General features: G+C 47.6%; 1 protein-coding gene across 1 annotated transcript in view; it reads right to left on the bottom strand.

Moving 5' to 3' along the window:
- Window positions 1-27533, bottom strand: part of SYN3 (synapsin III) — a 442694-nt gene that overhangs the window by 18235 nt on the left and 396926 nt on the right. Inside the window, exons 9-10 of the mRNA XM_057741452.1 lie at window positions 5038-5180; window positions 457-531 (exon numbers count right to left, since the gene is read on the bottom strand). Coding sequence (XP_057597435.1) covers window positions 457-531; window positions 5038-5180 — 218 coding nt within the window. The remainder of the gene's footprint in view (window positions 1-456; window positions 532-5037; window positions 5181-27533) is intronic.

Below are 27533 nucleotides of genomic sequence, written 5' to 3'. Positions count from 1 at the left end.
CTCCCTCCTCACATTGAGATAGGAATAAGTCTGAGAGAGGAGTAGCTTGGTGCCCTAACAGGGATGCTTCCATGCAGCAGTCAGGACAGGGAGAGACTGGTGAGGACTTCCTGCTCTCTTCCTGCAGCATCTGGGCAGGGACAGAAAGACCCCTGGACTTGGAGTCAAGATATCAGGGTTCTACTTTCAGCTCTGTCACTGATCAGTTCTGTGACCCTGGACAAGTCACTTTCCCCCTCTGAACTTTCTTCCCCATCTGTACAATGGGGTTATTATAAAACCTGCCCTGCAGGCTATTATTGACAGTAAAGGGGATCATGCCTAGGAAAGTACTCTGTGGGTGGTGAGACACTGGACAAAGTGTGAGATGCCATTCATCACAGGGTCCTTGTTGTATCCCTATCTACCTCTCCCTAAGGCTGGTGCCTCTCCCTAAACACCTCCTTTGCCTCTTACCTCTCTGTCATGGCCACCTGCTCTAGCATGGCAGAGCCTGTGTTGGCCTTCCAGTTTCCAGAGATGGAGGTTCTCCTGTATCAGAACAAATAACACAGTAAGGGCATTAGGGATGCTTGTCATTGATCTGCTTTCCTTTTTTGCTTTGGCTGCTTGGTGGCTCTGATTCAAATATCGGGCTTACATTATGACATGTATTCTTAGGTACACATCCTGTCTTCAGATTTATTTTTCTGTTTTTATTTCCCTTTATGTTGATTGTCTTATTTGTTGGGTCTTATGTATCTTTTCCTAAGCCACCTTTGAAACTTAAAAGTTAAATTTAAGAAATGCCTACACTATCAGATTAAATCCTCTAAACTTTGGCTTCCGGTTTTTCAGAAGCAGAACTAAGGCAGTAGTTCTGAGCCCCAAAATGTAAGATAAATGATTCATGGAGAGAAGTGATTACTTTACATGGGGTAGAGCAGGAAGGCCTTCTGGCTCTCCCTGCCTCATCACCATCTCAGTTCCCTTGCCTCTTCTGCTCCAGCAACAACTGGCCTCCCTTTAGGTGCTCCAAAGCCCATGGATTTTTCTTGTGTTTAGGTCTCCACGCACCTTTTCCCCTTTGCCTAATCCGGTCTTCATCTCCATCTTTGCCTCCCTAAGTCCTACTCATCCTTCAAGTTTCATCTGAAAATGTGACTTCCTGATAGGACATCTTCCCCAATAAGAATGCTCTTCTCACTTGCAATGACTACTTTGGTATGCCGTCTTCCCCGAGGGCAGGGAACATGTCGACTCATCCCTCTGTACCTCTAGTGTTGAGTGGTCCCTGGTATGTAGTGGGTGCCCAGTAACTACCTACTAGGTAAAGGACTGTGTATGCTGAAGAGAAATCCAGACAAACTATCTCTAATGGTGTATCTGGATTCAGCAAAGACTGAATGGCGTTAAGCAAAGTGGCAGAGGAAAGGTGATTTGTTTCATGACCAAGGGAAGGCGTGTGATTAAGGTTTAAGGGTGAACCAGGAGAGGAATTTCTATAAAATGTCTTTCTAAAACAGAAAGTAAAATGTATCTGAGGACAGCAGATGCTAAGAATAGATGGTGGCCAATAGGAGACATAATGTCTAAGGGTTGCAGTGACATTGATAAGCTTCATGTCAGTTAAGTTTAGTTCAGCTCAGTGCAATTCAATTCAATTCGACAAACAATCACCAGGCCACCCTATGTCCTAGTTACAGGACTAATCTGAGTGTGCAGAGATGACCCCCTGCTCAAGCTGCTCATTACCTTAAAGGGTAGCCTAGCCTAAAACCAGAACATAGGCATGGTAGGGTTAGCAGTACACATGAGGCATGAAGCACTCTGAGGAAGCAAAGGAGAAACCAGTCACTGAATATGACCCTAGCAGGTAGTGATTGAAATATGCCTGGGAAGATGAGTAGGATTTGGTAGAGTGGGATCTGTATGGTGACAATGGAAGGTAAGAACTGACTTCAGTCAGACAGATGTGAATTTGAATCTTGGTTCTAGCATTTTCTAGTTGTATAACCATGGATAACATCTTTGTGTCTATTTTCTCATTGGTAAATGAGAATAATTTTAGTACCATGCTTATAGGGCATTGTGTAGATTAAAGGAAAGATTCCCATAAATCTCTTAGTACAATGGGTGCTACTATTATTTTTCAGTAAGCATAGACAAGAAAAAAAAGCATTTTAATGCCAGAAGCAGCAGGAATACAAACCAGATTGGTCTCCTTCCAAGAAGATAATGATAGTGAGAGCTGATATTTAGTGAGTGCTTTCTATGTCTGAAACATGGGTCTAAAAGCTTTATAAGCACTGGCTTATTTCAGTCTCACAAAACCTAACGAGATGGATATTATTACTATTATTATTGTTATTCCCACTGAGTGGCAGAAGCCACCAAACCACGTTTGAGAAACTTTGTGCTCTTAAGTATGCCTCTCCATGGCAGTGCCCAACACAGGTTTGGGGAAAAGAGCCAATTGGCCCAAATGTGATGCAGCTGCTTGAATGTAGGATGGGATATAGACTGTGACAACAGAATCTAAGTTTATGACATATGTATGAAGCTGACCCCCTTGCTGAAGAGGGCAGGGGTGAGTGGAAAGGTGCTGATTAAGTAACTTTGGAAATTAGTGGAGACTATATGACTAAGTACAAAAGAAACTGTATGTAAGTCCTGTGCCATAGTTGATGAAGTTGTTGCTCATGGGGCTACAGCTTGACAGTTCTGCAACTGTACACATATACTGAGATTGAACAAAGAAGTATACAGATGGAGGATGGTGGGAGCCAGGTTTTTTTCCCTGTTGGAGTGGGAAGTTACAGATAAGCAATCTGGGAAGGCTAAAATGAATCATGTGGTACTGGATGAAAGTCTGACACATCAATATGAACTCTGTTTAGCTTTAGCTATAGATGGATATATATATATATATATAAAAATACACATGGGTTGAGATACACATTTATTTCCCCACTCTGTCTGCTGAAAGGACTTAGAAACAATGATATCCAGCAGCAACAAGCACAAAGGCCCAAGTACAGGGCAGGAAGTGGGCCAGAAAGGACGTTGAATGGTCATGGGCAGACAGGGCATTCTACACTGACGTGTGACACGAACCCCCTCGCTCAGACATGGGCCAACCCGGGGTCCAGGAAATGCCATAGCTAATGACAAATTGGAGCTGTTGGGGCAGAGAGGCTCAGCATAAAGAATGCGGCAATGAGGTAATCCTCAAGAAGAGAAACTGGGACAAGGTGTTGTCAATGTCAAGTGGAAATGCTAACAATGAGGAGAGGAGGGAAATGATATCATGAGGGATGGTGGTGGCCTCAGGAATGCACTGGACCATGCACTGGAATGTTCTCCAGCTCAGAGGGGTTGGGGGTTGGGGGGGTGATCTTATCACCCCGAGGGCATCTGAGAGCTGTGACAGTCTGGCCTGGCTCATGGGTGGGAGAGAGCAATTGGCAAGACAGGCCAGAAGTATTCCTTGGCGCCATCCCTTTCCTGGGCATATTTCCTTATAGGTCAACTGACTGCATTTTCTCCAGTTTCCCAGGCAATGGCAGAGTGGAGTGGGTGCAACAGAGACTGTGTGGCCTGCAAAGCCTGTCATTACCATCTGGCCATTTACAGAAAAAGTCTGTAGACCCCTGGTTGAGGCAATCCAGGCGGTGCAAAAGCAACCCCAGATAATACAGAAATGGGTATGTATGGCTGTGACCAATAAAACCTTATTTCCCAAGACAGGTGGAAGCTGGATTTGGCCTGTGGGCTGTGGCTTGCTGACACTGACCTAGAGCACAGCTCCACCACACAGGAACACAGAGAGAAACTTTCCCACTGTCCAGAGTCAGCTGTTGCAGTCCTCAAAGTTGGACCCATGCAATTAGCGTGCCATACATGCTTGGAAACCAGGCACTTGTTGCCTCTCTGGGGTCTCATCATTCCAAGCAGAACCAACAAGATTCCACAGTGAGACAGAGAGGACTTGGGGTAGATAAGAGCTCTCTAAAGACCTAGCCCTCCACCTAGTCAAGAACTCCCACTCATCCTTGTAGCCGCAGCGCCCAGCGTGAGTCATCCTTTGCCTGAACCACCTCTGGGATGAATGTGTTGGATTCTCTGGCATTCATCCCTTTTCCTTTAGTCACACAACCTCCACTTCCACTGGATAACGATCCTGCCCATATCGCATGCCATCTTGCTGGGGCTCTCCACACGTCGTCTACCTTCCTCTAACCAACAGACAAGCAAGTGACCGCAGTTGGACAAATCAGCACTGTTTCCGTGGAATCACAACCTTGGATTAAGTCCTGAAAATGATTAGGGCAGATTTACTTCCCAATGGGGGTGCCATAAAGACTGTATATGACTTCTGGCTACCCAGATTCCTGGGGCTGCCCTGGACCCTGATATTTCTGAAATTGATAATTTGGGGTTTTGTTAGTTAGTTCTGATCATCCGTGGGTTTCTAATAAATTCCCTTTAAAAAAACCACTCTGTCAAATGAGTCAGATATGGTGTTTACTGCTTGCAGCTGAAGAAATCTGATATGATCTCCTACCTGATCTTATTTGTCCCAGAGAAACCCTTTTGCAGCCCACTGCCCCAGAGCCATCTTTTTACAAATACAGGTCAGATCACGACACTTCTCTGCTCAGAGGGGAAGAGAAGAAAATCCACAACCCACAGCAAGGCATTCAAGGCCTTCCTTGATTTGTCCCTAAGTCTCTCTTCCATGTATGTCTCCAAGGACATACGTCCCATATATACATGGGTTGCCAACAGGCTCTCTTTCTCTGGGGAAAACAGCCTTCATATGGGAAGACAGGGCTCTACTCTGGGACAAACCATGATGCAACATCAGCCTTCTGCTGTCCTAATCAGAGAAGAAGGGCAGTAAAGGAGACAGAAGGGGAGAATAATGATGTCCTTATGGGGTCTCTGCCCCAAGACAGAGAAGATAGGGCATGACAGGTATCTTTAATCTCCACTCCTCTCACACTCTGCTCCAACCCTTCCTCCCAGCTCCCCAGCCCCTGCCCAGGGACTCACATGTAAGCTTTGTAGTTGGATCCAATTTTCTGGATGCGGATGTCATACTTGGAGTCGATGAAGGCCTCGGTGGTGGCGTAGGTTTTGGCCATAGCCACCATGCTGGTGATGTCCTGGTAGTCGTGCTGGTTTTCTACCTTGATCTGTGTGGGAGGATGAGGGGATGAGGACCACCCACCCAGCATTCATCAAGAACCTACCCAGTGCTGGGACTGAGGGCTGCATTATATATAGTGACCTTGAGAAGGTCGCCTGCCTGGCAGGGGAGGCAGACATAGGAAACAAGTCGCCCCACTACTTCCTGTGGAAGAGAAAGGCAGCATTCCACCTGGGGAGTCAAGAGAATCTTTATGGAAGGGGTGGGCTCTGAGCAGGGGTTGGAAGAGAGAAGGTGATTCTCATATGGACCATGGAGCAGGTGCATCTCTGGAGAGGGTGGAGGATGACCAAGGTACGGGCCAGAGAAGCCAGCAGGGAAGAGGGATGGGCCAGTGCTTCAGACTGGCCAAGGGGGCAGGAGGGTGGGGGATGCCTGGAGAGGGTCTTCAGGAAATGGACCATGGAGGGCCTCAACAGCTTTGGTAGGGGCTAGGATGCTAGCCTGAAGACTCTGGAAAGCCACTCAAAGGAGAAGACTTTAAACAAGAAAGTAACCTAATTTGTGCTTTAGGAAAATCACTCAAGCAGCTGTGTAGAGGGTTGGATGAGGGTGTGATGGGGGATAGAGAGAGACCAGTTAGAAAGAGGAGAGTGTGTTTGTGTGCGTGTGCGTGTAGCGTTCAGAGGCAGGGTGTGTGCAAGTGGGTTGTGTATGTGATGTCTGTGGGGGATGTGCACGTGGGTGTGTGGGGTCTGTCTGTGAAACGCGTGTTTTGTGATGTATGTGTGTGGTGTTTGCACATGTGACGTGCGGGGTGTGTGGTGCTTTTGTGTGTGCAGGCAGTGGGTGCGTGTGTGTGGGGGGGAGCCTGTGTAGGAGTGTCTCTGCCCTGGACACAGCTAGCTCTGCTAGGCCAAAGGCCTGGGGGAGAAACTCACTCATACTGTTTACTGGGCTGAGGCCAGGAACATGGGGTGGTGCCCTGGGGTCAGGGAGAGGTCTCAGGAGAGTTTCCAAGGCCAAGTGCAAGGGACGAGGCCAAGGCTCCGTGATAGCGATCTCAAGACATAACAGAGGCTGACTCCCCGCGCCTGTGGACAGCTGGGCGGGTACCCCCTCCCCTGTCATCCTCACTCAGACAGCAGAGGGGTTCTGATGCTGGGCCAGCAATGGGCAGAGGCCAGACCCACTGGGGGGCTGGGTGGGGGCTGAGCAGCCCGTGTGGGAGGTGGTCCGGTCCTTACAGCTTCTTCTGGCCCTTTCCTGCCTGCCCTTCAGGCTCAGCAGTGCCCTGACCACTCCATCCCTCCACGATGATGCCCACCTACATCTGCCCCAGCTTCATGATTTACAAAGCATCTTCCCAGCTCTCCTTTGGGACATGAAACAGGATTGCGAGGCAGGAAGGGTAGGCATTATTATGACCACTTAACAGATGTAGAAATGGAGATTTCTCTCCTTGTCCAAGCGCTTATAGCAGCTAAGCACAGAGCTGGGAATGAAACCCGGGACTCCAAAAGCACAGCTGTTCTTTGAACCATCTCAGGGTATCTACAAGTGCATGCCTGTAGTCCCACCCAACAGATCATAAACAGAGATGGGGAGGGAGGCTTGGCAAACTGTCTCCCTCTTTGGCTCTCCGTGCATCCCAGCCCCAGTGGCAGTATGCCTCCTCCCACTGGAGGCCGAAACTACTCTTTGTTCTAGGTCCTCTAAGGCTCTGACTGCTTGCTGTTCCTTCCTCTCTCAGTAAGAGGACCCTTAAGTTTTATCTGAGCATTTGATCTCTCAGCTAAAGATTATTTTGTCCCAGTCTCCCTTACAGGTAGATGTGGCCAAGTTTCCAAGTCTGGCCAGTGAAAAGGTGAGTAGATGTGATGTGAGCAAACTCTGGTGGTCCCTTTAAGATGAAGGGATACGCCCTTCTTCTACCTGGCTGGGATGTTTACATGATGGTGGGAGCTGGAGCAGCTGTCTTGGGCCACAAGATGGAAGCTGCATGTTGAGGATGGCTGACTAATAACATGGAAGGAATATGGATTTCCAGCAACATGGAGTCCCAGTCAGCCCCTGATTGTGTATGCTCAGACTCCTACATGAGAGCGAAGTAAACCTTAATCTCATTTAAGCCACTGCTATTTTGGTCTTTGTTAAAGCAGCCAAACTGTATTTCTGCCATGTATTTTTTGTCTCTTGCTCTTCATTGATTCTTTATCCTTTGGATCAACGTGATCATGGATCCACTAATCTCAATTTGTTCCTGCTTTTCAATACCCCAGGTACCACTGCTCTCCCTGCCTCTACATCCTCATTTCCTACTCACTCCTAAACCCACTCTCTCTGGATGTCATTCCCTGCCACTCCACCAAAACTGATTCAGCAAAGGTTACCTCTGACCTCCTCATTGGCGAATCCAACACAGTTCCCTTTGGTCCCTAACCTGCTTTGGCACTCCTCAGTATCTGAAGTCGCTGAACTTTTTGAAATTTGGTCTTCACACCACAATTTTCTTCCTTTTTTCCCCTGCAGCTTGTTCGCTGTCTATATTGCTTCCTCTTCCTTCAACTGCCCCTTGCGTGGTCATAGCATTTCATTCTCAGCCAGTATTTGGGATCAAGTAAAGAGATTTAGAGTTACCAGAATGAAAGAATGGGGGTGGGAGCTTGCAGGGACAATGTGTCTAATTCAGTTTTGTCAGTGGGTGGATCTGGAAAGACCAGAGCTACTTCTGCACCTTGGTTTCCTAGTCAGCACAGCACACCCTGCAGGCTGTTTCAGAGATTTCTAGCTGTCCACAACATCCGTTCTCTTCTCCTATAGCTGTGAAATGCCTTGATCTGGGGGTGCATGAACATCCAGAATAAATATTACACTTCCTCATCTCCCTGGCACCTGTGTGTAGTCATGGGATCAAGGTGGTGTGATCACGTTTTGGTCAATGAGATGTGAGCTGAAATGGGGTCTGAACTCCCAGGTCTGCCTTAAAAGGGAAGCATGAATGGGCAGGATGCCTTTTGCTTCCTCCCTCCCTCAACCTGCTGGCTGGAGTGGGCACCACTGTAGACCTTGGGTCTGAAGGGCAACACCCCAGGAAGGGGTGATCAACAGGATGGGAGGAGCCTGTTACGTGAGAGAGAAGGTCCTAGCTTGTTTAAGCCGCCTTAGGTCTTTGTTGCAGCTGCTGAACTTTATCGCTAAGTAAATATCTGTTTTAACATCATGCATGCATCATGTATTCACAAGATAGACAAAGAGAGCAAAGAGAGAAAGTATAGACGTAGGGGTTTAGTTATTAATTCATTAGTGCTCATCCCAACCTCCCTTTGTGAGCCTTTCTCCCCTATAGTAGCCAGGCGGTTTGGGGAGCTCATCCTGCCCTCTTCAGGACTGAGCACGTAACCCAGGTTTCTCATACATGGGCGAGTAATTTTATTTTCAAATTCTGTGATGTCTGAGCCCCATAACACCTGGCTCCACCACTGGCTCCACCCATGTCTGTCTCCCCATTAGACTGCGAGCTTCCTGAGGACAGACAGTGTGTCTTGTTCCCACTTGTGACACTGGTGCCTGGCACGTTTCAGTTGTTTAAGAAGGCTGGATAAAGACCTGCTTATAACTTGGGAGGAGGCAGGGGGATGGAAGGAAAAATAAGGGGGCTTGGAAAAAAGGCAAAGAAAATGTGTTTCAGGGAAACATGTTTTATAAGGTGAATTTCTCTGTAAATGCTCAGGCTGGATTTCACACTCAAAAGGTTTACAGCTTCCTAGTGTAGCACCAGTGGCACAATTGGTAAGCATAAGCCTAGTACTTATAAGAGGTTTACAGCCTCCTATGTGAGCCTGAGGACCTGGTGAGGTCAGGGACCCTGGAGAAGGGAGCAGGTGGCTTGGTGGCTGGTGATGGAGGGGACTCTGGGCTGGTGCTCAGGCCATAAAGGGAGGTGGGGTGAGAAGGTATTGAGGACGGGGCAGCCACGGGGATGGTGGAAAGGCTGCCAGCCTGGGGAGGGAGTCTTGGCACTCTGATTTATTTACTAGCTGGAAATCCCTCCAACTGTTCACAGAGACAAGCTGAAAACAGGAAGCTCAAAATGAGCTGTGATTCAAGATTACCCGTTTGCTGCTCCGGGGACCTGTGCCAGGTGCCACGTGAACTCCTTGACTCTGAAGACTCACACCCTCACCCCACCTCCCTATCCCCTCTACGCCCCTTCTCTGCTCTCCTCCTTCCGCCGCCTTCCTCGCCTTCCCTCCCTCTCCTCCTCCTGGGCCCCATCGGTCCTCTCTCCCACATCCACTGCCTTCTCCCATCCTTTTCCTCTTCCTTTTGGTATCATCTGTCTCCTCTATATCCATTTCCCTGTGTTTCCCTCTGAGGCCTCTTACTTCTTGTGTCTTTCTCTACCTCTTCCTTTCCCCTCCTTCTCTCCCTCCCTCCACTTTCCCTGACCCCTTCTCAAGCCTGTCTCCTTCCTCCTGCTTTCCTTTCATGTCCTCTTCACCCCGCCCCCTGTCTCTCCTACCTCCTTTTCCTCACTGTATCCCTGTTGTGTTTCTCACACTTCCTCCTCTCCAGCTTTTTGAACTGTTTTACCGCCCCTGTGTGAGTGAGAGTGTGAGTGAGTGTGAGTGTGCACACGTGCTCTGTCCACAGGGTGAGGGAGGGAGAGGGAGTGAAAACAGAGCTAGAGAAACTGAAGAGAGGAGTCAGGAGACAATTCTGAATCTCCTCAGCAGAATTCACCTGGGAGGTCTCCTACTCCACATCCCCGCCTGGGATGGGAAAGTCATCTTCTACAGCCTCAGAAGAATGTGCACTATTTGCTTGAACATCTCCAATAACAGGGAGCTCACTACTGGGCAAGGCAGCTCAAACCATCTTAGGGAACTTGTTCTACTGTATATCAGACCAAGAGTGAATGAACAGTTCCAATGACTGATCAAGCAGGTAAGTCTCGGCCCTCTGCCTTGTGTCTGCTATTCATTCACGGGGTGAAAGCCACCCAGGTGTGCCTAAGTCACTCTCTACTTTAACCCATCCCAGTGTGAGCTGGTTTCAGACTGTTTACTACCTAAAAATGCTCCCCTTTGATACTCTCTTAAGCTATGTGGTGCCCAGAATTACACACATACTCCAGATGTGGTTCTACCAGCTGAGATTAGATAAGATTGTCACCTCACTCTATCTGGAACACATCTGGCCTAATCCTGCCTCAGGGCCTTTGCACTTGCTGTTCCTCACTTCATTCAGGTCTCTGCTCCAGCCTCACCTTCTCAGAGCTGCCTTCTCGGCCCACCACCCGTGAGGTTACTCCTCCCCCTCAGCACCCCTCATCCACCTTACCCTGCTTAATTTTTCTCCATAGCATTTCCGCCACCACTTCATTATCTACTTATTTGTTTGTTGTCTTTCTTCCCTACCACTCCACTGGCATATAAGCTCTGCAAGAGCACTGCTACATTTCAAGCACCTATAACAGCATGGGAAAATAGGCGCTCAGTAAATTTGTTTAATGATTGAATAAATATATCTGAGTGTTTACAGATATGTATTGAGTGCCCATTATATTCAGAGAATTACTGACAATTTTTCCAGATACTATGCTAGGGGCTAGGGATGCAATACAGAACAAGAATTATGATTCTTATCCAAATGGAGCTTTGTGCCTATTAATTATCTTACTCCAATTAATGCAGCTAAATAAAATATTAGCATTTCTAAGATCCGTGTGGAGCTTGTTCTAAGCCAATACCTCTAGATCATTTTTAAATACAAGAACCTGATAATCCTCATCTCTCCAAGCTTGGACTTGAGTGGTTTTAATCCCCGAGTAGGACTTCATATCTGCCTTTTCCAGTCTTGATGGGAATCCAATATTGATTCTGTTATCTGACCTATTAACTCTCCCTCTCAGCTCCATGTCATTCAAGATTTTGGTGCACTCTACCTATACCTAATCCAGCTCTTTGATCTTATCTAAATTACTTCTCTGAGCTTTAGTTTCCTTACCTTAAAGGTGATTATAACAATTACCTTGCAGGATTATTATGATTTTTAAATGGAATATAATGAATGTCAAAGGACCCACCTGGCACAGCGCCTGGCACCTAGTGGGTATTCAACCCAAGTTGTTTGTCTTTAATTAGATAGTTGTTGAGATTCTTTGCTACTCTTGAGCCATCAAGCAATGCTTTTTTTTTTTACAGTTATTTATGTAATTATTCATCTAGTGCCAAATCTACCTCCTGTATTCTCATCCAAATGGGCGAGGAAAAGTTCTTCCTCTTCGATGAATGCCAGCTAATACATGCAGCAGAAGTAAGAGAATTAGAATACTGTCCTCCTGCAACAATTATCTTACTGCAACAACAGATCAATGCTAAGACCATTGGGAAAGACGGATAGAGAACTTCCTAATGTGTAGATCGGGCAGACAACACCTGAACTCACAGATCAACCTTAAATCCTAAAAGAGAGACAGCTGGACATGATTATGCCTACAGATATGCAAGAGAAACACTCACTACCACCTATGAAATATTCCTGCCAAAACCCAGGACTCGAATCAGACCAAGTCTCTATATCCATCCACCAGGTTATAAGAAATGGAGACGTTAGGGGAACATTGCAGAGCTCTAATCAGCTGAATTCAGAAGGGGGGAAGTTCTACAGGAAAATGACCTTTTTCCCCCATCCCACAAACAAATGAAAAGAAAAACAAAACAGAAGGAAGGGAACTGTTACAGATCAAAAGAGACTTCTGTCATACCAACCATGTGAAATATGAAGGATTTATTTGGATACAATGAAAGCAAACCAGTTAACATAGGACTACTGGATACTGACTATGTATTAGATATTAAAGAATTATTACCAAACTCTTAGGTGTAAGAATGGTGTTTGGCTATGTTAGAAAAGAAGTCCTTATGTATTAGAAACTCATACCGAAATATTTACAGAGGAAATGGTGTGGTATCTGGGATTTACTTAGAATAAACTAGTGACCCACAGAGAGAGAAAGTAGATGAGTAGTTGCCAGGGGCTGAGGGAAAGAGGGATGGGGAGTGCCTGCTAACGGGTATGGGGTGAGGAAAATGTCTTGGAATTACATAGTGGTGATGGTTCCTCCTTGAGGAAGCCACTAAATTGTACTTCAGAAGGCAAATTAATCACGTGAGCCAATTCCTTAAAATAAATCTACCTCACTATGTATACACTTCTTACTGCTTCTGTTTCTTTAGACAACCCCAGTGAATGCATTGCCTCAGCTAGAGCTGGCGCAAGAAGACAAAGATGCCACCTCCTGCCTTTGGTTTATCCAGGCTGAGGATGTGTATGCTTCCTGTGGCCACAGGTGAGTTGTGCAGAGACAGCAGTGGCTGAAGGACAGACGCTGCAGCTCCACTGCCACCACCCTGGTCCAGGCCACCATCATCCCTCACTGGACTGCTGCAATCATCTCTTACTGGACTGCTGCAATCATCTCTTTTAAAATTCCTCTTGCCTACGCCAAACCTCAGACTGATTTCCTCAGAATCTCTGGGCAGGGGCCAAGTCATCAGTATTTTCAGAAGCTCCCCAGGCAAATGTGTGCAGCCCAGGCTGGAAAGCTTATATGATCTGGTTCCTGGTCATTTCTCTTTTGCTCTCAGCCAAACTTGTCCCTGCCTCACTGCATTTGTACTTCCTATTCCCTCTGTTGGGAATAATTTTCCTGAATACCTTCCCGTGGCTGGTTTCTTCAGGTCTCAGCCCAGATGACCCTTCAGAGGCTTTTCCAACTACCTGATATCAAGTAGCTACTCCATCCTGCCCACTCTGGGAAGTTTCCACTGAATTATCACTATTTTTTTCTTACCATCTTTGGTAAGAAATTACCTGTTTACTTATCTGAAATGACTTATTTGCTAATGTGCTTATTGTCTCTCTCCTCCATTAAAATGCACGCCAAATAAAACCGTGGCCTCCTGTGTCTTGCTAGGAGACAATATAACAGAGTGTTGAAGAATGCAAGCTCAAATCTCAGCTCCATCACTTATGAGCTGTGTGACCTTGGGGAATTTACTTAGCTTCTCTGTGTCTCACGTTCCTTACCAGCAAAATGTAGGTAACTTGTTTATATAAAGACACTGCCCTTCATCAAATGTGGATGACTTGGATTGTTGCTAGCATTAAATGAGATACATGTGAATAGTTTAGAAGAACTCTTTGTTCATTACAGGCATTCAGTAAATCTTAACTATTATCATCAGTCCTTTTTATACCCTTGACACCCAGCAGAGTGTTTGGCACACAGCAGATGCTCAACAGATATTTGCTGAAAGAATGAATGAAGGGGCCAGTCGTGGGAATAGCTGGATGAAGAAAATCTACGCAAAGAGAAAAGGAGGTGCAATGGCCCTTGGGCTGATGCTGCCTGTTGAAAAGAGACTCACAAGCATTAGCAGAAAACTGAGCCTTGACATCTTTTTGTGGAAGCTGAAGGCTAACAGGGATTCATGCTTGAGGAAGGGCAATCCCACTTCCCCTCTGAGGTGAACACTGGGAATGGGGCCAAGAGCATTCCTAGTAAAAGGTTTGGAATTAAACTTGATAGAGAGACATACGAGCAATTGAAGTCCACCGCCCTATTTCAACAGCCTAGAAAACATTTCAGGCAAGTGGGACCAGCGGCCCACCCCAGCCAAGTCCATCCCCATCAAGTTCCCAGAGAAGACCCACTTTGGAGCATGTGCCATCTTTGAAAGAAACAGGAACAAGCTTGTTTTTTTCAAAGATAACGGTTTGAGGCAATTTACTGAATCAAGTTATTTACGAATAACCTAAAAGCTAGGAGGGGATCTACCAAAAATAATAAGTGTAGCTTCAGAACACTTGCTCTGTGGTCTCTCTTTCTGGTGACCAGCTAATTAGCTGGTCAAGCCAGCTGGATATTCAGGCCAATCCTAGTTCAAGATAATAAAATAACCCTGGCACACAAATGGATGCTTGTTTTTCTGTTTTTATAACAGGAAGGCGTATTTCCAGCTCATTCCAAAGTGGTCCACGCTCGTTAAGAGGCTAGTTAGATGGAGTGAAGGAAATGAGCTAAATCTCTGTTTTCCCTCCCAGTAAATGTTTCCGTCTTGTAGCGCCTAGACGCTCAAGGCAGGACTAAGTGTAGGTTCTGTGCTTTCATCCTTAACATCAGGCCATGCGCACAGAGTTTAGCTCAGAATCATTCCTGAGCTCGGCATCAAAAGCTTAAAAGGGCTGCATGGGAGTTACAAAGAACCTAATGCAAAAATTCCCAAACTCTCTGGATTTACGATGCCCATCTCAGGAACGATTTCACAGCATTCCGAGGCCAAAAGAAATACAAAGCAGCTTCATTTGTTAAGTAGTTAGAGCTAAATAGCTTAATAAATATTTATGTTTTAACAACTTAGTAACTGCAATAAACAATGCACATAATATTTTTATTTCATTCTCAAATAACTACAATTACTTACACATGGGATGTGTGTATTTGCTAGGTACTGCACAAATTCCTGAAACCTTAGAATCAGAGTGGATACTTCACTTGCATTTCCTGTTTCACACTGATTTTCATATAGTATTTGCCTTTTAGCACAACCACCACCAAAACTCCAGTTTTGCAAAGATGTGACATCATTGGAAGGAACATTTTGTGATCTAGTGTTGAAACCGTGAACCACCTCGGCTAGTAATTTGTACAGTGTCTGACCAATGCCGAGAACTGCTGCTTCCCTTGAAAATTTAAAATACACTCTGCTGCCCTAGGGCATTGGGCGCAGGGTTTGGGAACCGTGGGCCTAATGTTATTACTTTTGGCACCCTCCCCCAGCAATGAATAACACAAGCCTCTGGTGCAACAGCCCTGGCGAAGCGCCTGTCTGCTCCTCATGTGAAATGTAGGTTTGAGAAACCCATAGGGGTGGGATATCCAATAAACCAGTCCCTGTTTTAGGAAAATTACATGGATGCTACACTTTTTAAAATGATACAAATTCTATTTGAGATTGACTCATCAGGACCATGCTCGTAGCTCAAAGGTGGTTTGGTTGGGGAGAGTATGCAGGCGATTAGGACTAGTCCTTAAACATATCTGAAATAAAACAAAATAACGTCTAAGTGCTGTATTAAACAGATAATCAAGGCACAGTCCCTGCCGCTGAGGAGTTCACAGTCCAGGGAAGAGACAGATACATGGACAATTCAATAGAGGGTGACACATGTTGCGACAGAGGCCAGGTGTGCCGCATGGGGACCCTGATGCACCCTTGGGGTGGGTACCAGGGAAGATTTCCCAGACGAGGTGATGGATTCTACTCCAACTTCCTTTGTAGTGATTATGGAGAGGAGGATGAATTTAAATCCAAAGCTTCTCTTCTCTTTTAAATTGCAGGGTAATAGTTCGCAGTGGGTGTTGGCATGGGGCTTTACATATGTCTCATTATCTTCACACGTATTCTTTCAAGATATCTGTTTCTTACTGAGCACTAACTATGTGCCCATACTACACAGTTTACCTATAGGATCTCATTCAATCTTCACAGACAACTCTAAGGGCGTCCAGTCATGACATACCCACCCATCCCTGTCTCTGTAAACAACTGGAAAACTGGAAAAAATTAATGAGGCAACTGTTTTGAGGCAGTGGGAATAAGCAGTGCAAGGCTGATGCCTGAGACAAGGGACATCAGGAGGTGGCCCCTTTCCCAGCCTCCTCTCAGGCTCTCTGCAGGCGCTCATGACACTCCCAGGGGCTGGTATCCTGGCACTTCCTCGAGGACCCCAGCTCTTTCCTGCCTTTGGGCTTTTGCATATGCTATTCTCTCCCTGCAAGGTTCTTTCTTCTTGTTCTTGCACGGCCAGCTCATTTTCATTTCTCAAGTCTTTGCTCACGTGTCACAACCTCAGATGTTTCTCCAACTGCTCTACCACATTTTTCTCTTTTAACAACCTGTCCTTCTCTGGCCTAGTACTGAGGAAAGTTTATAACTGTATTTATTTGCTCATTTATACTCTATCTGCCTCTCCCACTAACCCATGATTTCTACACCCAGTGCTGGCACAGCACCTGGCAGGCAGTAGGTGCTCAATAAAGAACTGTTGAATGAATAAAGGAAGGAAGTATTAGACTGGCCCCTCCATTTCCTGCAGGAGGTGGGGGAAATGGGGAGACAGGGAATTACTCCTCCCTTTTTACAAAAGTCACTGAAACTCAGAGATGATATAGGGTAGATCTGAGAAGGCTTCGTGAAGGATTTGGGACTTGAAGACGACATGACCACTCAGTCAATTCTCCCAGTATCCTTGAGAGGGAGGTGTTACCTTCCCCATTTCACAGATGAGGCTCAGAGAAGCGAAGGACTTGTCCAAGGTCCCCCAGCTAGTAGGTGGAGGGATGGAGACTCAAATCGGTCTGGTGAGTTCAGAACCCCGTGATCTGTTCATGACACTGCCCTGCTTTGAAAGCAAAGGATCGAGGCAACTCTTCTCCTTCCTATCTTTTTCCTCCCCTCCCTGCACATTGCATCCTCGCCTAGCTCTTTTGCAAACTCTACTGACAGATGGACTTGAGCTGGCAAAGGGTAGTTCCTGAGAGCACAAGGGGGCAGGTGCCCAGTCTCTTCCTGGAAGGACCTGGGGAGGACAAACTCTGCCAGCCAAACTCCAAAGCTGAGATGTCCCCCAGCTGGAATCATGGTCCTGATGACTCAACCCAAGGGTCCCTTGGCCAAGGCAGCCTGTGTCCGGGACCCCGACATGGCTGAGGCTCAGGGCTGACTCACAGGGCAGGCTGCCACCACCTGAATCATCAACTCCACCTCTGGCTGGAGAGAAGAGGCTGGGGCCTGGGCTGGGGCACTGGGCTGGGACCGTGTGACTCATCTGGTGAATAAATAATAACAATGACTCTAATAACACTCATGATGGAGCATGACAGCTACTCTTAATGAATGCTTTTCATGGGTCAGACGCTGCTCTAAAGTTGTATATTAATTCACAGAGCCTTCGTAACAATCCTGTGTAGTAAGTTATTTCCCCATTTCACACGTGAAAAGACTATGGCCCAGCAAGGTTATGTAACTGGCTGCAGGACCCAGAGCTGGCATGTGGACGTGCTGAGATTCCAACCAGTCTGTCTGACTTCAAAACCCAGCCATTCATTCGATAAATATTGAGCCCCTACTATAAGCCAGGTACGGTTGTGGGCACCAGCGATACACTGACGGGGTTGAGAAGTTAGTAAACAAATAACTATATGACATATTAGGTAGAGATGAGTGTTATGGGAGAGAAAAATTAGGCTAAGGGGGTAGGGCTTACAGGGCGTTAGGGTGGGGATGTGATTTCTTATAGAGGTTGCTGGAGTTCTCCCGAATAAGATGGCATCGAGCGGAGACCTGGAGGAAGCGAAGGAAGGAATCACAGGCTTACTCCAGGCAGGGAAGGACAAATGCTAAAGGCTGAGGTTGACCTCGGATTAGTGGGTGTGTCTGACGAGCAGCAAGGAGGCTGGTGTGGATGCAGCGGGATGAATGCTGGTTAGAGTGGTGGATGCTGGGGAGAGCGATGGGGCAGAGGGACGAGTCACGCGGGGTCCAGAGCCACTGGGAGGACTTCATTCAGCCTTTACTCTGATGATGTGGGGAGCCAGGGAGGGTTGGGGCGGGGAAATGACACGATCTGACTTACGATTTAAAAGGATTCCTTTGCTGTGAGAAGACTAAAGCAAGGGCTAACAAGCAGGGAGACCAGTTGGAAGGCTACTTTAACAACACGGGTGAGAGACATCCGTGGCTCGAACCAGGGCAGCAGATTCTAGAAATACTTCGAAGGTAGAGCTGAAAGGATTCGCGGATGGGTAGCACGTGGGATGTGAGAGAAACGCAGGAGTAAAACGTGAGCTCAGGGTTTTCGGTTGGAGCAGTTAGAAGGATGGATCCCCTATCCTCTTTTGCCTCCTCCCCAAATGGCAAAGGCTGTGGAAAGAGCAGCTCAGGGGGAAAAACTGACTGATCCGTTGTGTCCACTTTCCGAGGTCCTGGTGGGCATTTGGTCATACGAGTCTCGGGGTTCAGAAGGGAGGGCTCCCCTGGAGATTTAAATTCATGAGTCAGGGATGTATAGGTGGTTCAGAAAGCCACGGAACTGAATGAAATCGCCTGTGGAGGGGGAGGAGCTAGCGGAGGGGGTGAGCAGACGGAGCCTCGGGCACCAGAGCAGAGAGGCTGGGGAGGTCAGAGGAAAGCAGCAGAGAGGACAAAGGCGCAGTCACGGAGGCAGGAGGAGGGCCAGAACTCCCTCTGTGACACCATCCTGTTTGGAAACCAAGTGGGCCGAGGCCTCCCAGAACCCTGGCCTTTTCTGCGCAGGAGAATGGGTCCGGGCAGCCATTCAGAGGTCCCCTGGCTGCTCTTCAGCCCTTCTCCTCCTTGAGGTGAGTCTAGGTCCTTCCCTGCTATTCTCTCCCCCTCTCTCCGCCCTTCCTTTCTTCTTGCCTGGTATACAAAGTGCCTTCATGTTCCGTTCCCTCCTGCGGCTGCTGAGGGGAAGCTGGGAGTGTCCAGAACAGGGCATAATGGGAAGGACTGCCATGCCGCCCAGAGTCCACCAGAGTCCATCTGGTTCTCAGCAGAGACAGAGACTCTAGGGCGGTCCCTGCCCTCTGCAGTGGATGCTGTGGCGTGGCACCTTAAGGGGGGTGGATTCCCCCTGAAGGACAGAGGCACCCATTCCCCCGGCTGCCTGGGGTGGTGCCTGCTGAGGGCTCGTGGCTGAGTTCCTCCCCAGGAACCGCCCTCAGCTAAGGGGAGATGCCCAAACCCACACCACATTCCTAGGACAGCCCACATCCAGTGACCGATGGGGCAGCAGTTCAACGGCCCAGCCCCTTGCCATGATTTGGGACAATTCTGAAGGGCCTTCTCAGCTCTGGAACGCCCCATGGAGTCAGCGGAGGTCGCTGCTGTAACTGCTTCGCGGTTCAACTTCTCCATCTGCCTCATCTGCTCCCCCCACTTCCCAGGGCAGTGTTGCCAAGTACAGACCCCAGCGTGCATCGTGTAGCAAGTCCCCATCTCAGAGTCTGCTCAACATCGGGTTTCCGCTTCCTCCACCCTAATAGAACCCCAACTGTGTTCAGGTGTATGCCCACCTCCACCCAACCGTGGGCTTTGGGGGGACCTGAGGCTACTCCCCACACAAGAGGTGGATCCTGATTAGATTCAGTCAACCAGAACACAGCCCTCTTCTCTCGCTGGCCCAGGGCTGGACTCATGAATAACTTGTCTCAGTGAGACGGAAGAGAGCCTCTTGCTCCATGATGGATGTGAACAGGGGGGCACGAAGCACATAACCCAGGATGCCACCAGCGGCCGGGGTAGGACAGAGGAAGCCGCCCAAGAATGAAGCTGGGCCTGAGGCCAGCCGGCAGAGACAGGCGAGCCTAGGACCTCGGCGACACTGAGACACTAAACCCCAGGCTTTCAGAGTGTTTAAGCCAGTTTGAGGTGGAATTTTCCGTTACTTGCAGGGCCGGTGCCTTTACTTGCTACTGGCTGTCTAAACCTGCTTTGCTGGCCCATGGGTGTGTCTGCAGGAAGGTGTTCTTGCTGAGCCTCTTGTCTGAGGCAGAATTCTTCCCTCCCAAGGGACTTGGGGGCACTGGGTCCTTTTCTTCAGCAGCAGCAGAGTAGCTTTAGGTTGGGGAAAGCTATCAGGGGAATCTCTTATTTCCAAACTCCTGCAGTTTCCTTCCATGTGGAGGGAGGGACACCGCTGGCCTGTCTGCCCCTGTCACTCAGGCCTCCTCAGAGAGAGTGACAGATTCGGATCAGAGGGTCCAAAGGAGAAATGGAGCAAACGTAGGAGCTCAAACCATTTCCTCTCCTTTCTCTTTTGGAGCTGTCTTCCCCACAAACAGCACGTAACCCGCTCTGCTTCCCAGATTGTAAGTGTTTTGAGTGCGGCCAGCACAGGGAAGCCTGAGGCAGCCCAGCAGTGTCTGTGTTCGAGGGGCAAGTCTGCTAATTCTAGGGTTTGGTACTGAGAAGCCCGTTTGCCTGCACACCTAAGCCACACTCTTTAATATCTTTACTTGTACTAACGCATTTGATTTTTCAAATTCCTTACTCTTACTACACCCCAGCACCTCCCACAGAGCCTGCTACAGAGCTGACTGGTTGGAAGGGGTATTGTAAGAGCAAAGTCAGGCATGAGGCTGGTCAAGGACCTTTAATGCTTCTTCCAATCCCAGACCCAGTGATTCCATTATCTGACAAAGAGAAGTGCCCCAGTTGTGTTGAAAAGAAAACTGTTTGGTACCATGACACTTAATTCCAAAAGGCATTCGTTCAGTGCTTCCTCATAAGAGAGCTTCCACAATGAGCAGCAAACAGCACCATGACTAGTGGTTTCATAAAAGTTGCCAGAATCTCCCCTTGACCCGACTGGAACCTCTCTCCTGCCCTTTCCCACCTTCCTCGCGTGACCTCTGGCTTTGTGGGCTGAAGAGAGGGCAGCAGGCTCCTTGCAGAGTTCATCAGTGTCTGCTTTTTCCTTGCCTGAAGCCATCCTTAGTAAATCTCCTCTTTGGGGTCTGAGAACTCAACCTTCAGGCAAGGGACCATCTTGGCTGGCTTGGAGGGGTATGACTCACCGTGAAATGACCACCCCTCTGTGTGACAGCCCTGATTGCAAACCGTCTCCCCCGTGTCCCTGCCCAGCACCCCCCTTTGTCTAGGCTTTTACAGGGAGTGTCTTGACCCTGGACTTGACCGGCTCTGCCTCCCTGTCAGCACTTCTTGCCTAAGCGGCTCCACCCTACTCTCTTTTCTGCCCAACAGGAGAATAAAGGGAGCCTCAGAGCCTCCCAGGCGGGATCAGATTCCAGATCCTCTGTAATGAAAACACACCAAGCCAAGCAAACAAAGCAGATGCTCCCCAGCCAGGCTTATTATTTCAACCTCTCTGTGGACATTTTACTGCTTCAGGCTATGTCTGCCTGTGAGCCGCCCAGGGTCCCTCCTTCCTGTCGGGGCCACCAGCCTAGGCTTTCATGACAGGAACACGTGACCAACCAAAACCAAGAAAAAGAACACTTGAGAGCCAGGAGGCCCGGACTCCAGTTCCGGCTGGGAAGGGACCTCACTGGGTGACCTTGGGCAAGTAACCTTCCTGCTCTGAACTCCTGGCTTCAAAATTAACCATGCTAGCTTAGGTTATAAAAGTAAACCGAGGGCAGCGTTATCCACAATAGCTGAGATAGGAAACAGCCTCAGTGGTATCTGTCAGTGTATGAATGGATACAGAAAATTTACGGGGTGTGTGTGTGTGTGTGTGTGTGTGTGTGTAATTGAGCCACGAGAAAGAAGGACATCCTGTCATTTGTGACAACATGAATGGACATTGAGGGCATTATGCTAAGTGAGACAAGTCAGGCAGAGAAAGACAAATGCTATATGATTTCATTTATATGTCGGATCTAAAAAAGCCAGTCTCATAGAAGCAGATTATTGAATGGGGGTCACAGGGGCTGGGGGGTGGGGGAATTGGGGAGATACTGCTGAAGGGTGTAAGTATGCAACTAGAAGACGAATAAGTTCTGGGGACTCGATGCACAGTGAAGTGATTTTAGTCAACAATACTGTATTATATATTTCATAGTTGCCAAGAGAGTAGATGGTAAACGTTCTTACCACAAAAAAGAAATGATAATTATGTGATGGGATGGAGGTTTTAGCTATGCGAGGGTGGTAATCCTATTGCAATACATAAATGTATCAAATCAACATGTGTACACCTTAAACTTACACAATGTTATACGTCAATTATATGTTAATTTTAAAAGTGTAAATTGAGGTTAAGAGTGTGGTCTCTGAAGCCAGACCACCTGGCTTTGAACTCTGGCTCACCAAACGCCAAAAGGGGGTTTTACTTGACCTCTATCTCTCAGCTCCCTCAACTGTAAAGTGGTAATTAGCACCCAACTTAGATGTGCTCTAGGTAAGAGGAGTAAGCTCACCTGTGTCCAGTCCTCAGGCAGTGTGGGCACATAGCACACTCTCAATAATTCATCATCACTGTCATTGTTCCCAAGATGCTCACAGTCTGTAAGGGGAGTCAGGTATGTAGCTGAAAGGGCATCTAGGGTTGCCGATGGGGCGGAAGAATTCTGCCCAGGCACAGGCACCGTCAGGGTTACACCCACTGAGGGCTTGGGGAGAAGTTCAGGGAACTCTTGAACTTGAGCTGAGTCTAGTGTTGATGAGGCTGGCATGGTGGCAGTGATCATGGAAGATTAAAGAGGGAGGGAAAGGCAGAGGAGCGAGAAACCGTCTGGCATGTTTGGGGACTGGAGAGGGAGTGGGTGTGAGGAGGCCGGTGATGAGAGAGGACCACAGAGGGTTTGGTGGATGCTGGGGAATCTTGCAGGCTTTATTCATGGATAATGTAGAGCTGCTGCTGGGTTTTAGGCAGAGGAGGGATGTAGCAGTTCTGGGTTTTAGGACCCACGGATCGGCAGATACTATGGAAAATGGATGGGAGGGGCCAGCCTGGAGTCCTGGAGAACATTTAGGCAGAGATTGCTGCAGTTTACACCAGAAGTGATGCAGAGCTGACCTGAGGCAGAGGGAAGAGAAAGGCAGGGAAATGCAGAGAATGCTCGTGGTTGATGTAGGGGTCGAGGGAGCCAAGCAGGAGAACTGTGTGTTGAGTGCTGACCACACGGTGCCACTGCTGGGAGCCCTCTACACTGAGACTCTGGCCATGCTGCAGTGAGGGAGACTGGAGTAGCTTCAAGGTCACACAGCTGGTGAGCAAATGAGAAGGATGCCTATCCACCGTCTGGTTGCAGAGCGCCTAGCTGTGACTACCGTGCATGGCTGCCTTGCTACAAGAATGGCTTTTATCCAGCACCTTACATGCGCCAGGCATTGCTCTAAGTCACCTGCCCAAGGTCACCCAGCTAGTAAGTGGCAAAGCTGTGATTCAAACCCAGACAGTGGAGCTCACTCCTTATCACTGTGCTGAATTAGTTTGGGTGTCACTGTAATGCAAGTGAGACCACAGGAGTGGACACGATTGTCTAAGGCATTGCTGTCCCTAGAGCTACACATGTAATTCTAAATTTTCTAGTAGCCACGTTAAAAAAGGTAAAAATAAAAAAGATGAAATTAAGAACATATTTTATTTAACTCAATGTCTAAAAATATTTATCACTTCCATGTGTGATGTTTATAAAAGTATGAATATGTTATGTTCTCTTGTTTGTACCCTAAGTCTTTGAAATTGGATGTGTATTTTATGCTCACAGCACATCTCAACTGAGCCACATGTCAAGGAATCAGCAGGCATGTGTGGCTGGTGGCCACCAAATAGGACAGTGCGGGCCAGAGGAATCACCTACAGTGAGAAAGAGGGAGGGACAAGGATGGGACCCCAGGGCACCCGGACAAAAGGGCAAAAGAGGGGAACGCAAAGGAGGCGAAGAAAGTCTGGCTGGAGAGGAAGGAGGAAAGGCAGGTGAGAATGGTGTTCTGGAAGGCGAGGCAGAACTGCATTCCAGGAGACAGGTCAACCATGACAAACGGCCAAAGAGCAAAACAAGGGGCTTAGGACTTTATCAGGGTTGTCCATCTGGAGGGCAGGAATGATCTTTGCCAGAGGAAGTTTCGGGGAGTGGTGGGAGCTGACTTAGGAAGCTGGAGAGTGAGTGGAGACAGCAACTGCAGGCTCTTCTTTCAAGAGCCTTGGCTGGAAAGGTAGGGTAGGAGAGGCACATGGGCTCCACAGAGACATATTTATTCTTTGCAAATCTGAGTGAGATTTGAACATTCTGCAGTGTTGGAAAGATGCCAGTGCAGAAATAGCATTGAAAACCACAGGCGAGAAGGAGTGGATAGGTAGTCAAGTCTCAGAAGATATGGGTGGAAATGAGAGCCAGAGCTCAGAGGGAACATGAACTCAGAATGGGAGACACGACACCACTGAGACAGGGAAGATGGGTGTGGGGGAGGGCAAAGGCATGGGAAGGTGTACACACGTGAGGGCAGAGGCCATGAGATGACTCTGCCAGCGTCAGCGAGCTCTGACAACAGCGTGGTCTTCTTTATAGGGGAAGGATGTGGGACTTGCAGAGCGCAGTGAGGTTCTGAAAACACCACCTTGGGGATGGGAAAGGCGACTAACTAGGGAGATGTAAAAGCTTTGCCAAGACAGCGGGGGGCCCCTGAGTTGCAGCATCAGATCAGTGGTCTTGGCTTAGAAGAGATGAAGGTTCATGGCTGGACTGATCCAAGGTTGGGAGTCCCAGGGGAGGTGTGACAGGAGGACTAGAGAGATCGCTCATTCATTCAGCAAACATGTATTAGTGGCTACTCAGTGCCAGGTACTGTGCTTGGTGCTAGAGATTGTACACAGTAACAAACAAGACAAGATTCCTGCCTCCACGGAGCTTATGGGAAGGGTTTTCTCTAAACTCTTAGTAGCCCCCTAACAAAGAAGGAAAGAGAACTGTTCTGTGTTATGCCTCAGCATGTTTGGCAAACAACTGAGATGGACTGATGTTTAAGATTTCACATGTGGAGTCGACGTGCTCCACTGTGTGGCCAGCGGGGAAGGTGGCTGCTCTGGACAGTGGGTACTGATCCTGAAGTCATGGAGGTAGGGGTTACCATCCCCATGTCCCTGGAGGGAACTGATGAGGCTCAGAGAGGGCATGTCACCAGCCTGAGATCACACAGCCAGTAAGTAGGAAGACTGTCTGGGCCCAGGGCCGGCTGCTTTTACTTCTCCACATTCCCAAGTTGATGAAGCCCCAGGAAGAACGTGTTTGTCGAGCCCCTTGTGGACATGGGCTCTCTACCTCCCTCCTTCTTCCCTTTCCAACCCTGATTTGGGCCAGAGCCACAGCCATTTTATACACAGATGGAGGTGTCAGGGAAGCTTGCTAATGAGGATGGTCCCCAGTTCCAAGGGGACTAGACAGTCAAAGGCGAGTAAACTCCTCTGGGTAATTCAAGCTCCTCAGGGGAAGGGCAAGGCTGTTAGGAGCTTCCTGCGGCGGCCAGGGCAGAAGCGCAGTCAGACTTTGCTTCTAGCTGTTCTGAGGCAGCTCTGCCTCAGGGTCCCGGATGATGCCAGCCTGCACTCTCTGTGCCTTGGCTCTGGTCTTTTTTCTTCCTGGAATGCTCTCCTTGCTCCTCTACTTAACACCATCAAAGCCCTAAAACCCACTGACTCCTCCAGGAAGCCTTTCTGGTCCACTCCATCTCATAAGAGCTCTTCCTCCTCCTCTGAACTCCTGCAGGGCTCTACACTACTTTTTTTTTTTTTTTTTTTTCCACTCTAAGCGAAGTCTTTATTTTCAAGGAAAAAGTACATTTTCTCATTTTCTGTTCTTGGCATAATTTTTAATTATTTCCAGTGGAAGCAAAACCTCCTGAACCCCTTTCAGTGTCATCTGAAACTTGAACTTCTTCTATTTCTGGGTAAAATATCTGTTCACAAATGAGCTGTGCAATTTGATCACCCTTTCTGACATCAAACTTTTCTTTGCCAAAATTAAGCAGTACCACACCAACATTTCCTCTATAATCTTTATCTATGATACCAGCTCCTACATCTATGAAGTGTTTTGCAGCCAAGCCAGAACGTGGAGCTACTCTTCCACAGCACCCAGAAGTAAGAGCTATCTGAATGTCGGTTTTCAGACACCACGTAGTATAGTTCGGAGGAGGAGGAGGAACAGGTGTTTACTGTTCACTTAATTATGAGCACATGCTCATTTACTTAGTCCACAAATATTTATTGAGGGCACTGTGCTAGGCACTGAGAATATGGTAACAAATAAGACAGATGCAAGGGAATGTTCTAGTGGGGGGAGATGGAGAATAAATCAGCAGCTAGATAAGGAAGTGGTTAGGTAGATGGAAAGATAGGTATAAATAGGTGGGAAACAACTAGTTTGCAAGCGCATTGAAAGACACAAGCAGGAGAGTGCGATAGAAGATGTACTATTCTGTCTTGATTGAATTTTCAGGGATTTCCAGAAGCTGATCAGTTGGGCCAGGTTTGTAGAATCCCATTTAATAGGATATGGGCTTTACTATATCACACTTTTTTTCCTCTTCACACAAGTCACAAAGTTGTTAGATACATCAGATGAAATTCTCCAGGCAGCACAGTGAAAGCGCAGACTAAGGGGTCAGGCTGATCTAGGTTCAAATCCTAGCTTAGGCACTTGTAGATGCCATGACCTGGAATGAGTCTTAAATCTTTCTGGGGCTCAATTTCCTCATGTGTAAAATGGAGATGATAATATTTATACCCACCCTCACAGAATTGGGAGATTAGAAATATCTCTGTTTATGTCTGTCTGTCTATCATCTATCTCTCTTTCTCTCTAAGTGATAGTTATTATTAAATGCATAAGGGTTCTAAAATATACAAAAGGACCCACACATGGAAGGTATTACTTTGAGCATGGGTTTGGGAATCAGACTTTACTATTTATTAGCGGTGTGACATTGGGAAATTTCTTAACTTCTCTAAACCTTGATTTTCTCAACTGTAAAATGGGGTTTATAATAGTACATACCTCATAGCGTTACTACAGAGATTTAGTGAGATAAACCATGTAAACAACTGAGTGGTGTCTGGCACAAAACAATGACTGTAAGCTGCTGTGATTAACGATAAGGATCTTTATGGATGAGGTATCTAGAGATTTTGTAAAGTCATTATACACAAATAGAATTCAAGCTATTTCTTTTACTTTTCTGGCCCTGGTGGCTTATATTTTCTGGGTGTGGAGGCCTTTCTCCCAGTTTTCTGTAGAGTGGTTTTTGTTGTTGTTGTTGTTGTTGTTTTAAGCTCTTTATTGGAATATAATTGCTTTACACTGTTGTGCCAGTTTTTGCTGTACAACGAAGTGAATCAGCTGTATTTATACAAATATCCCTATATCCCCTCCCTCCTGCGACTCTTTCCCACCCTCCCTATCCCTGCCCTCTAAGTCATCACCCATCATCGAGTTGATCTCCCTGTGTTATGCAGCAGCTTCCCACTAGCTACCTATTTTACATTTTGTAGTGTATACATGTTAATGCTACTCTCTCACTTCCCCCGGCTTCCCCTTTGCCCAGGCCCTGCATCCTCGAGTCTGTTCTTGTAGAGTGCTTTTAATATGGGTGATGCTGAAGGTATGTTAGGTATAGCAGTGCCATACCTAATCTTGCCTGTGGGCAGATTCTGCAGTTGATTAAACATGGTATTTAACTCCCCTGCCTCCACACACTGTCCTTTTAGGGAGGGTTTGAAAACCTGCTGACTTTCCTGAAGGACTTGGGTGTTGTCTGTCTCCGGCCAGACAGTGGAGGAG

The sequence above is a fragment of the Hippopotamus amphibius genome, chromosome 7, assembly GCF_030028045.1.
Source record: "Hippopotamus amphibius kiboko isolate mHipAmp2 chromosome 7, mHipAmp2.hap2, whole genome shotgun sequence".
Lineage (NCBI taxonomy): Eukaryota > Metazoa > Chordata > Mammalia > Artiodactyla > Hippopotamidae > Hippopotamus > Hippopotamus amphibius.
This window is presented reverse-complemented; position numbering and strand designations above follow the sequence as displayed.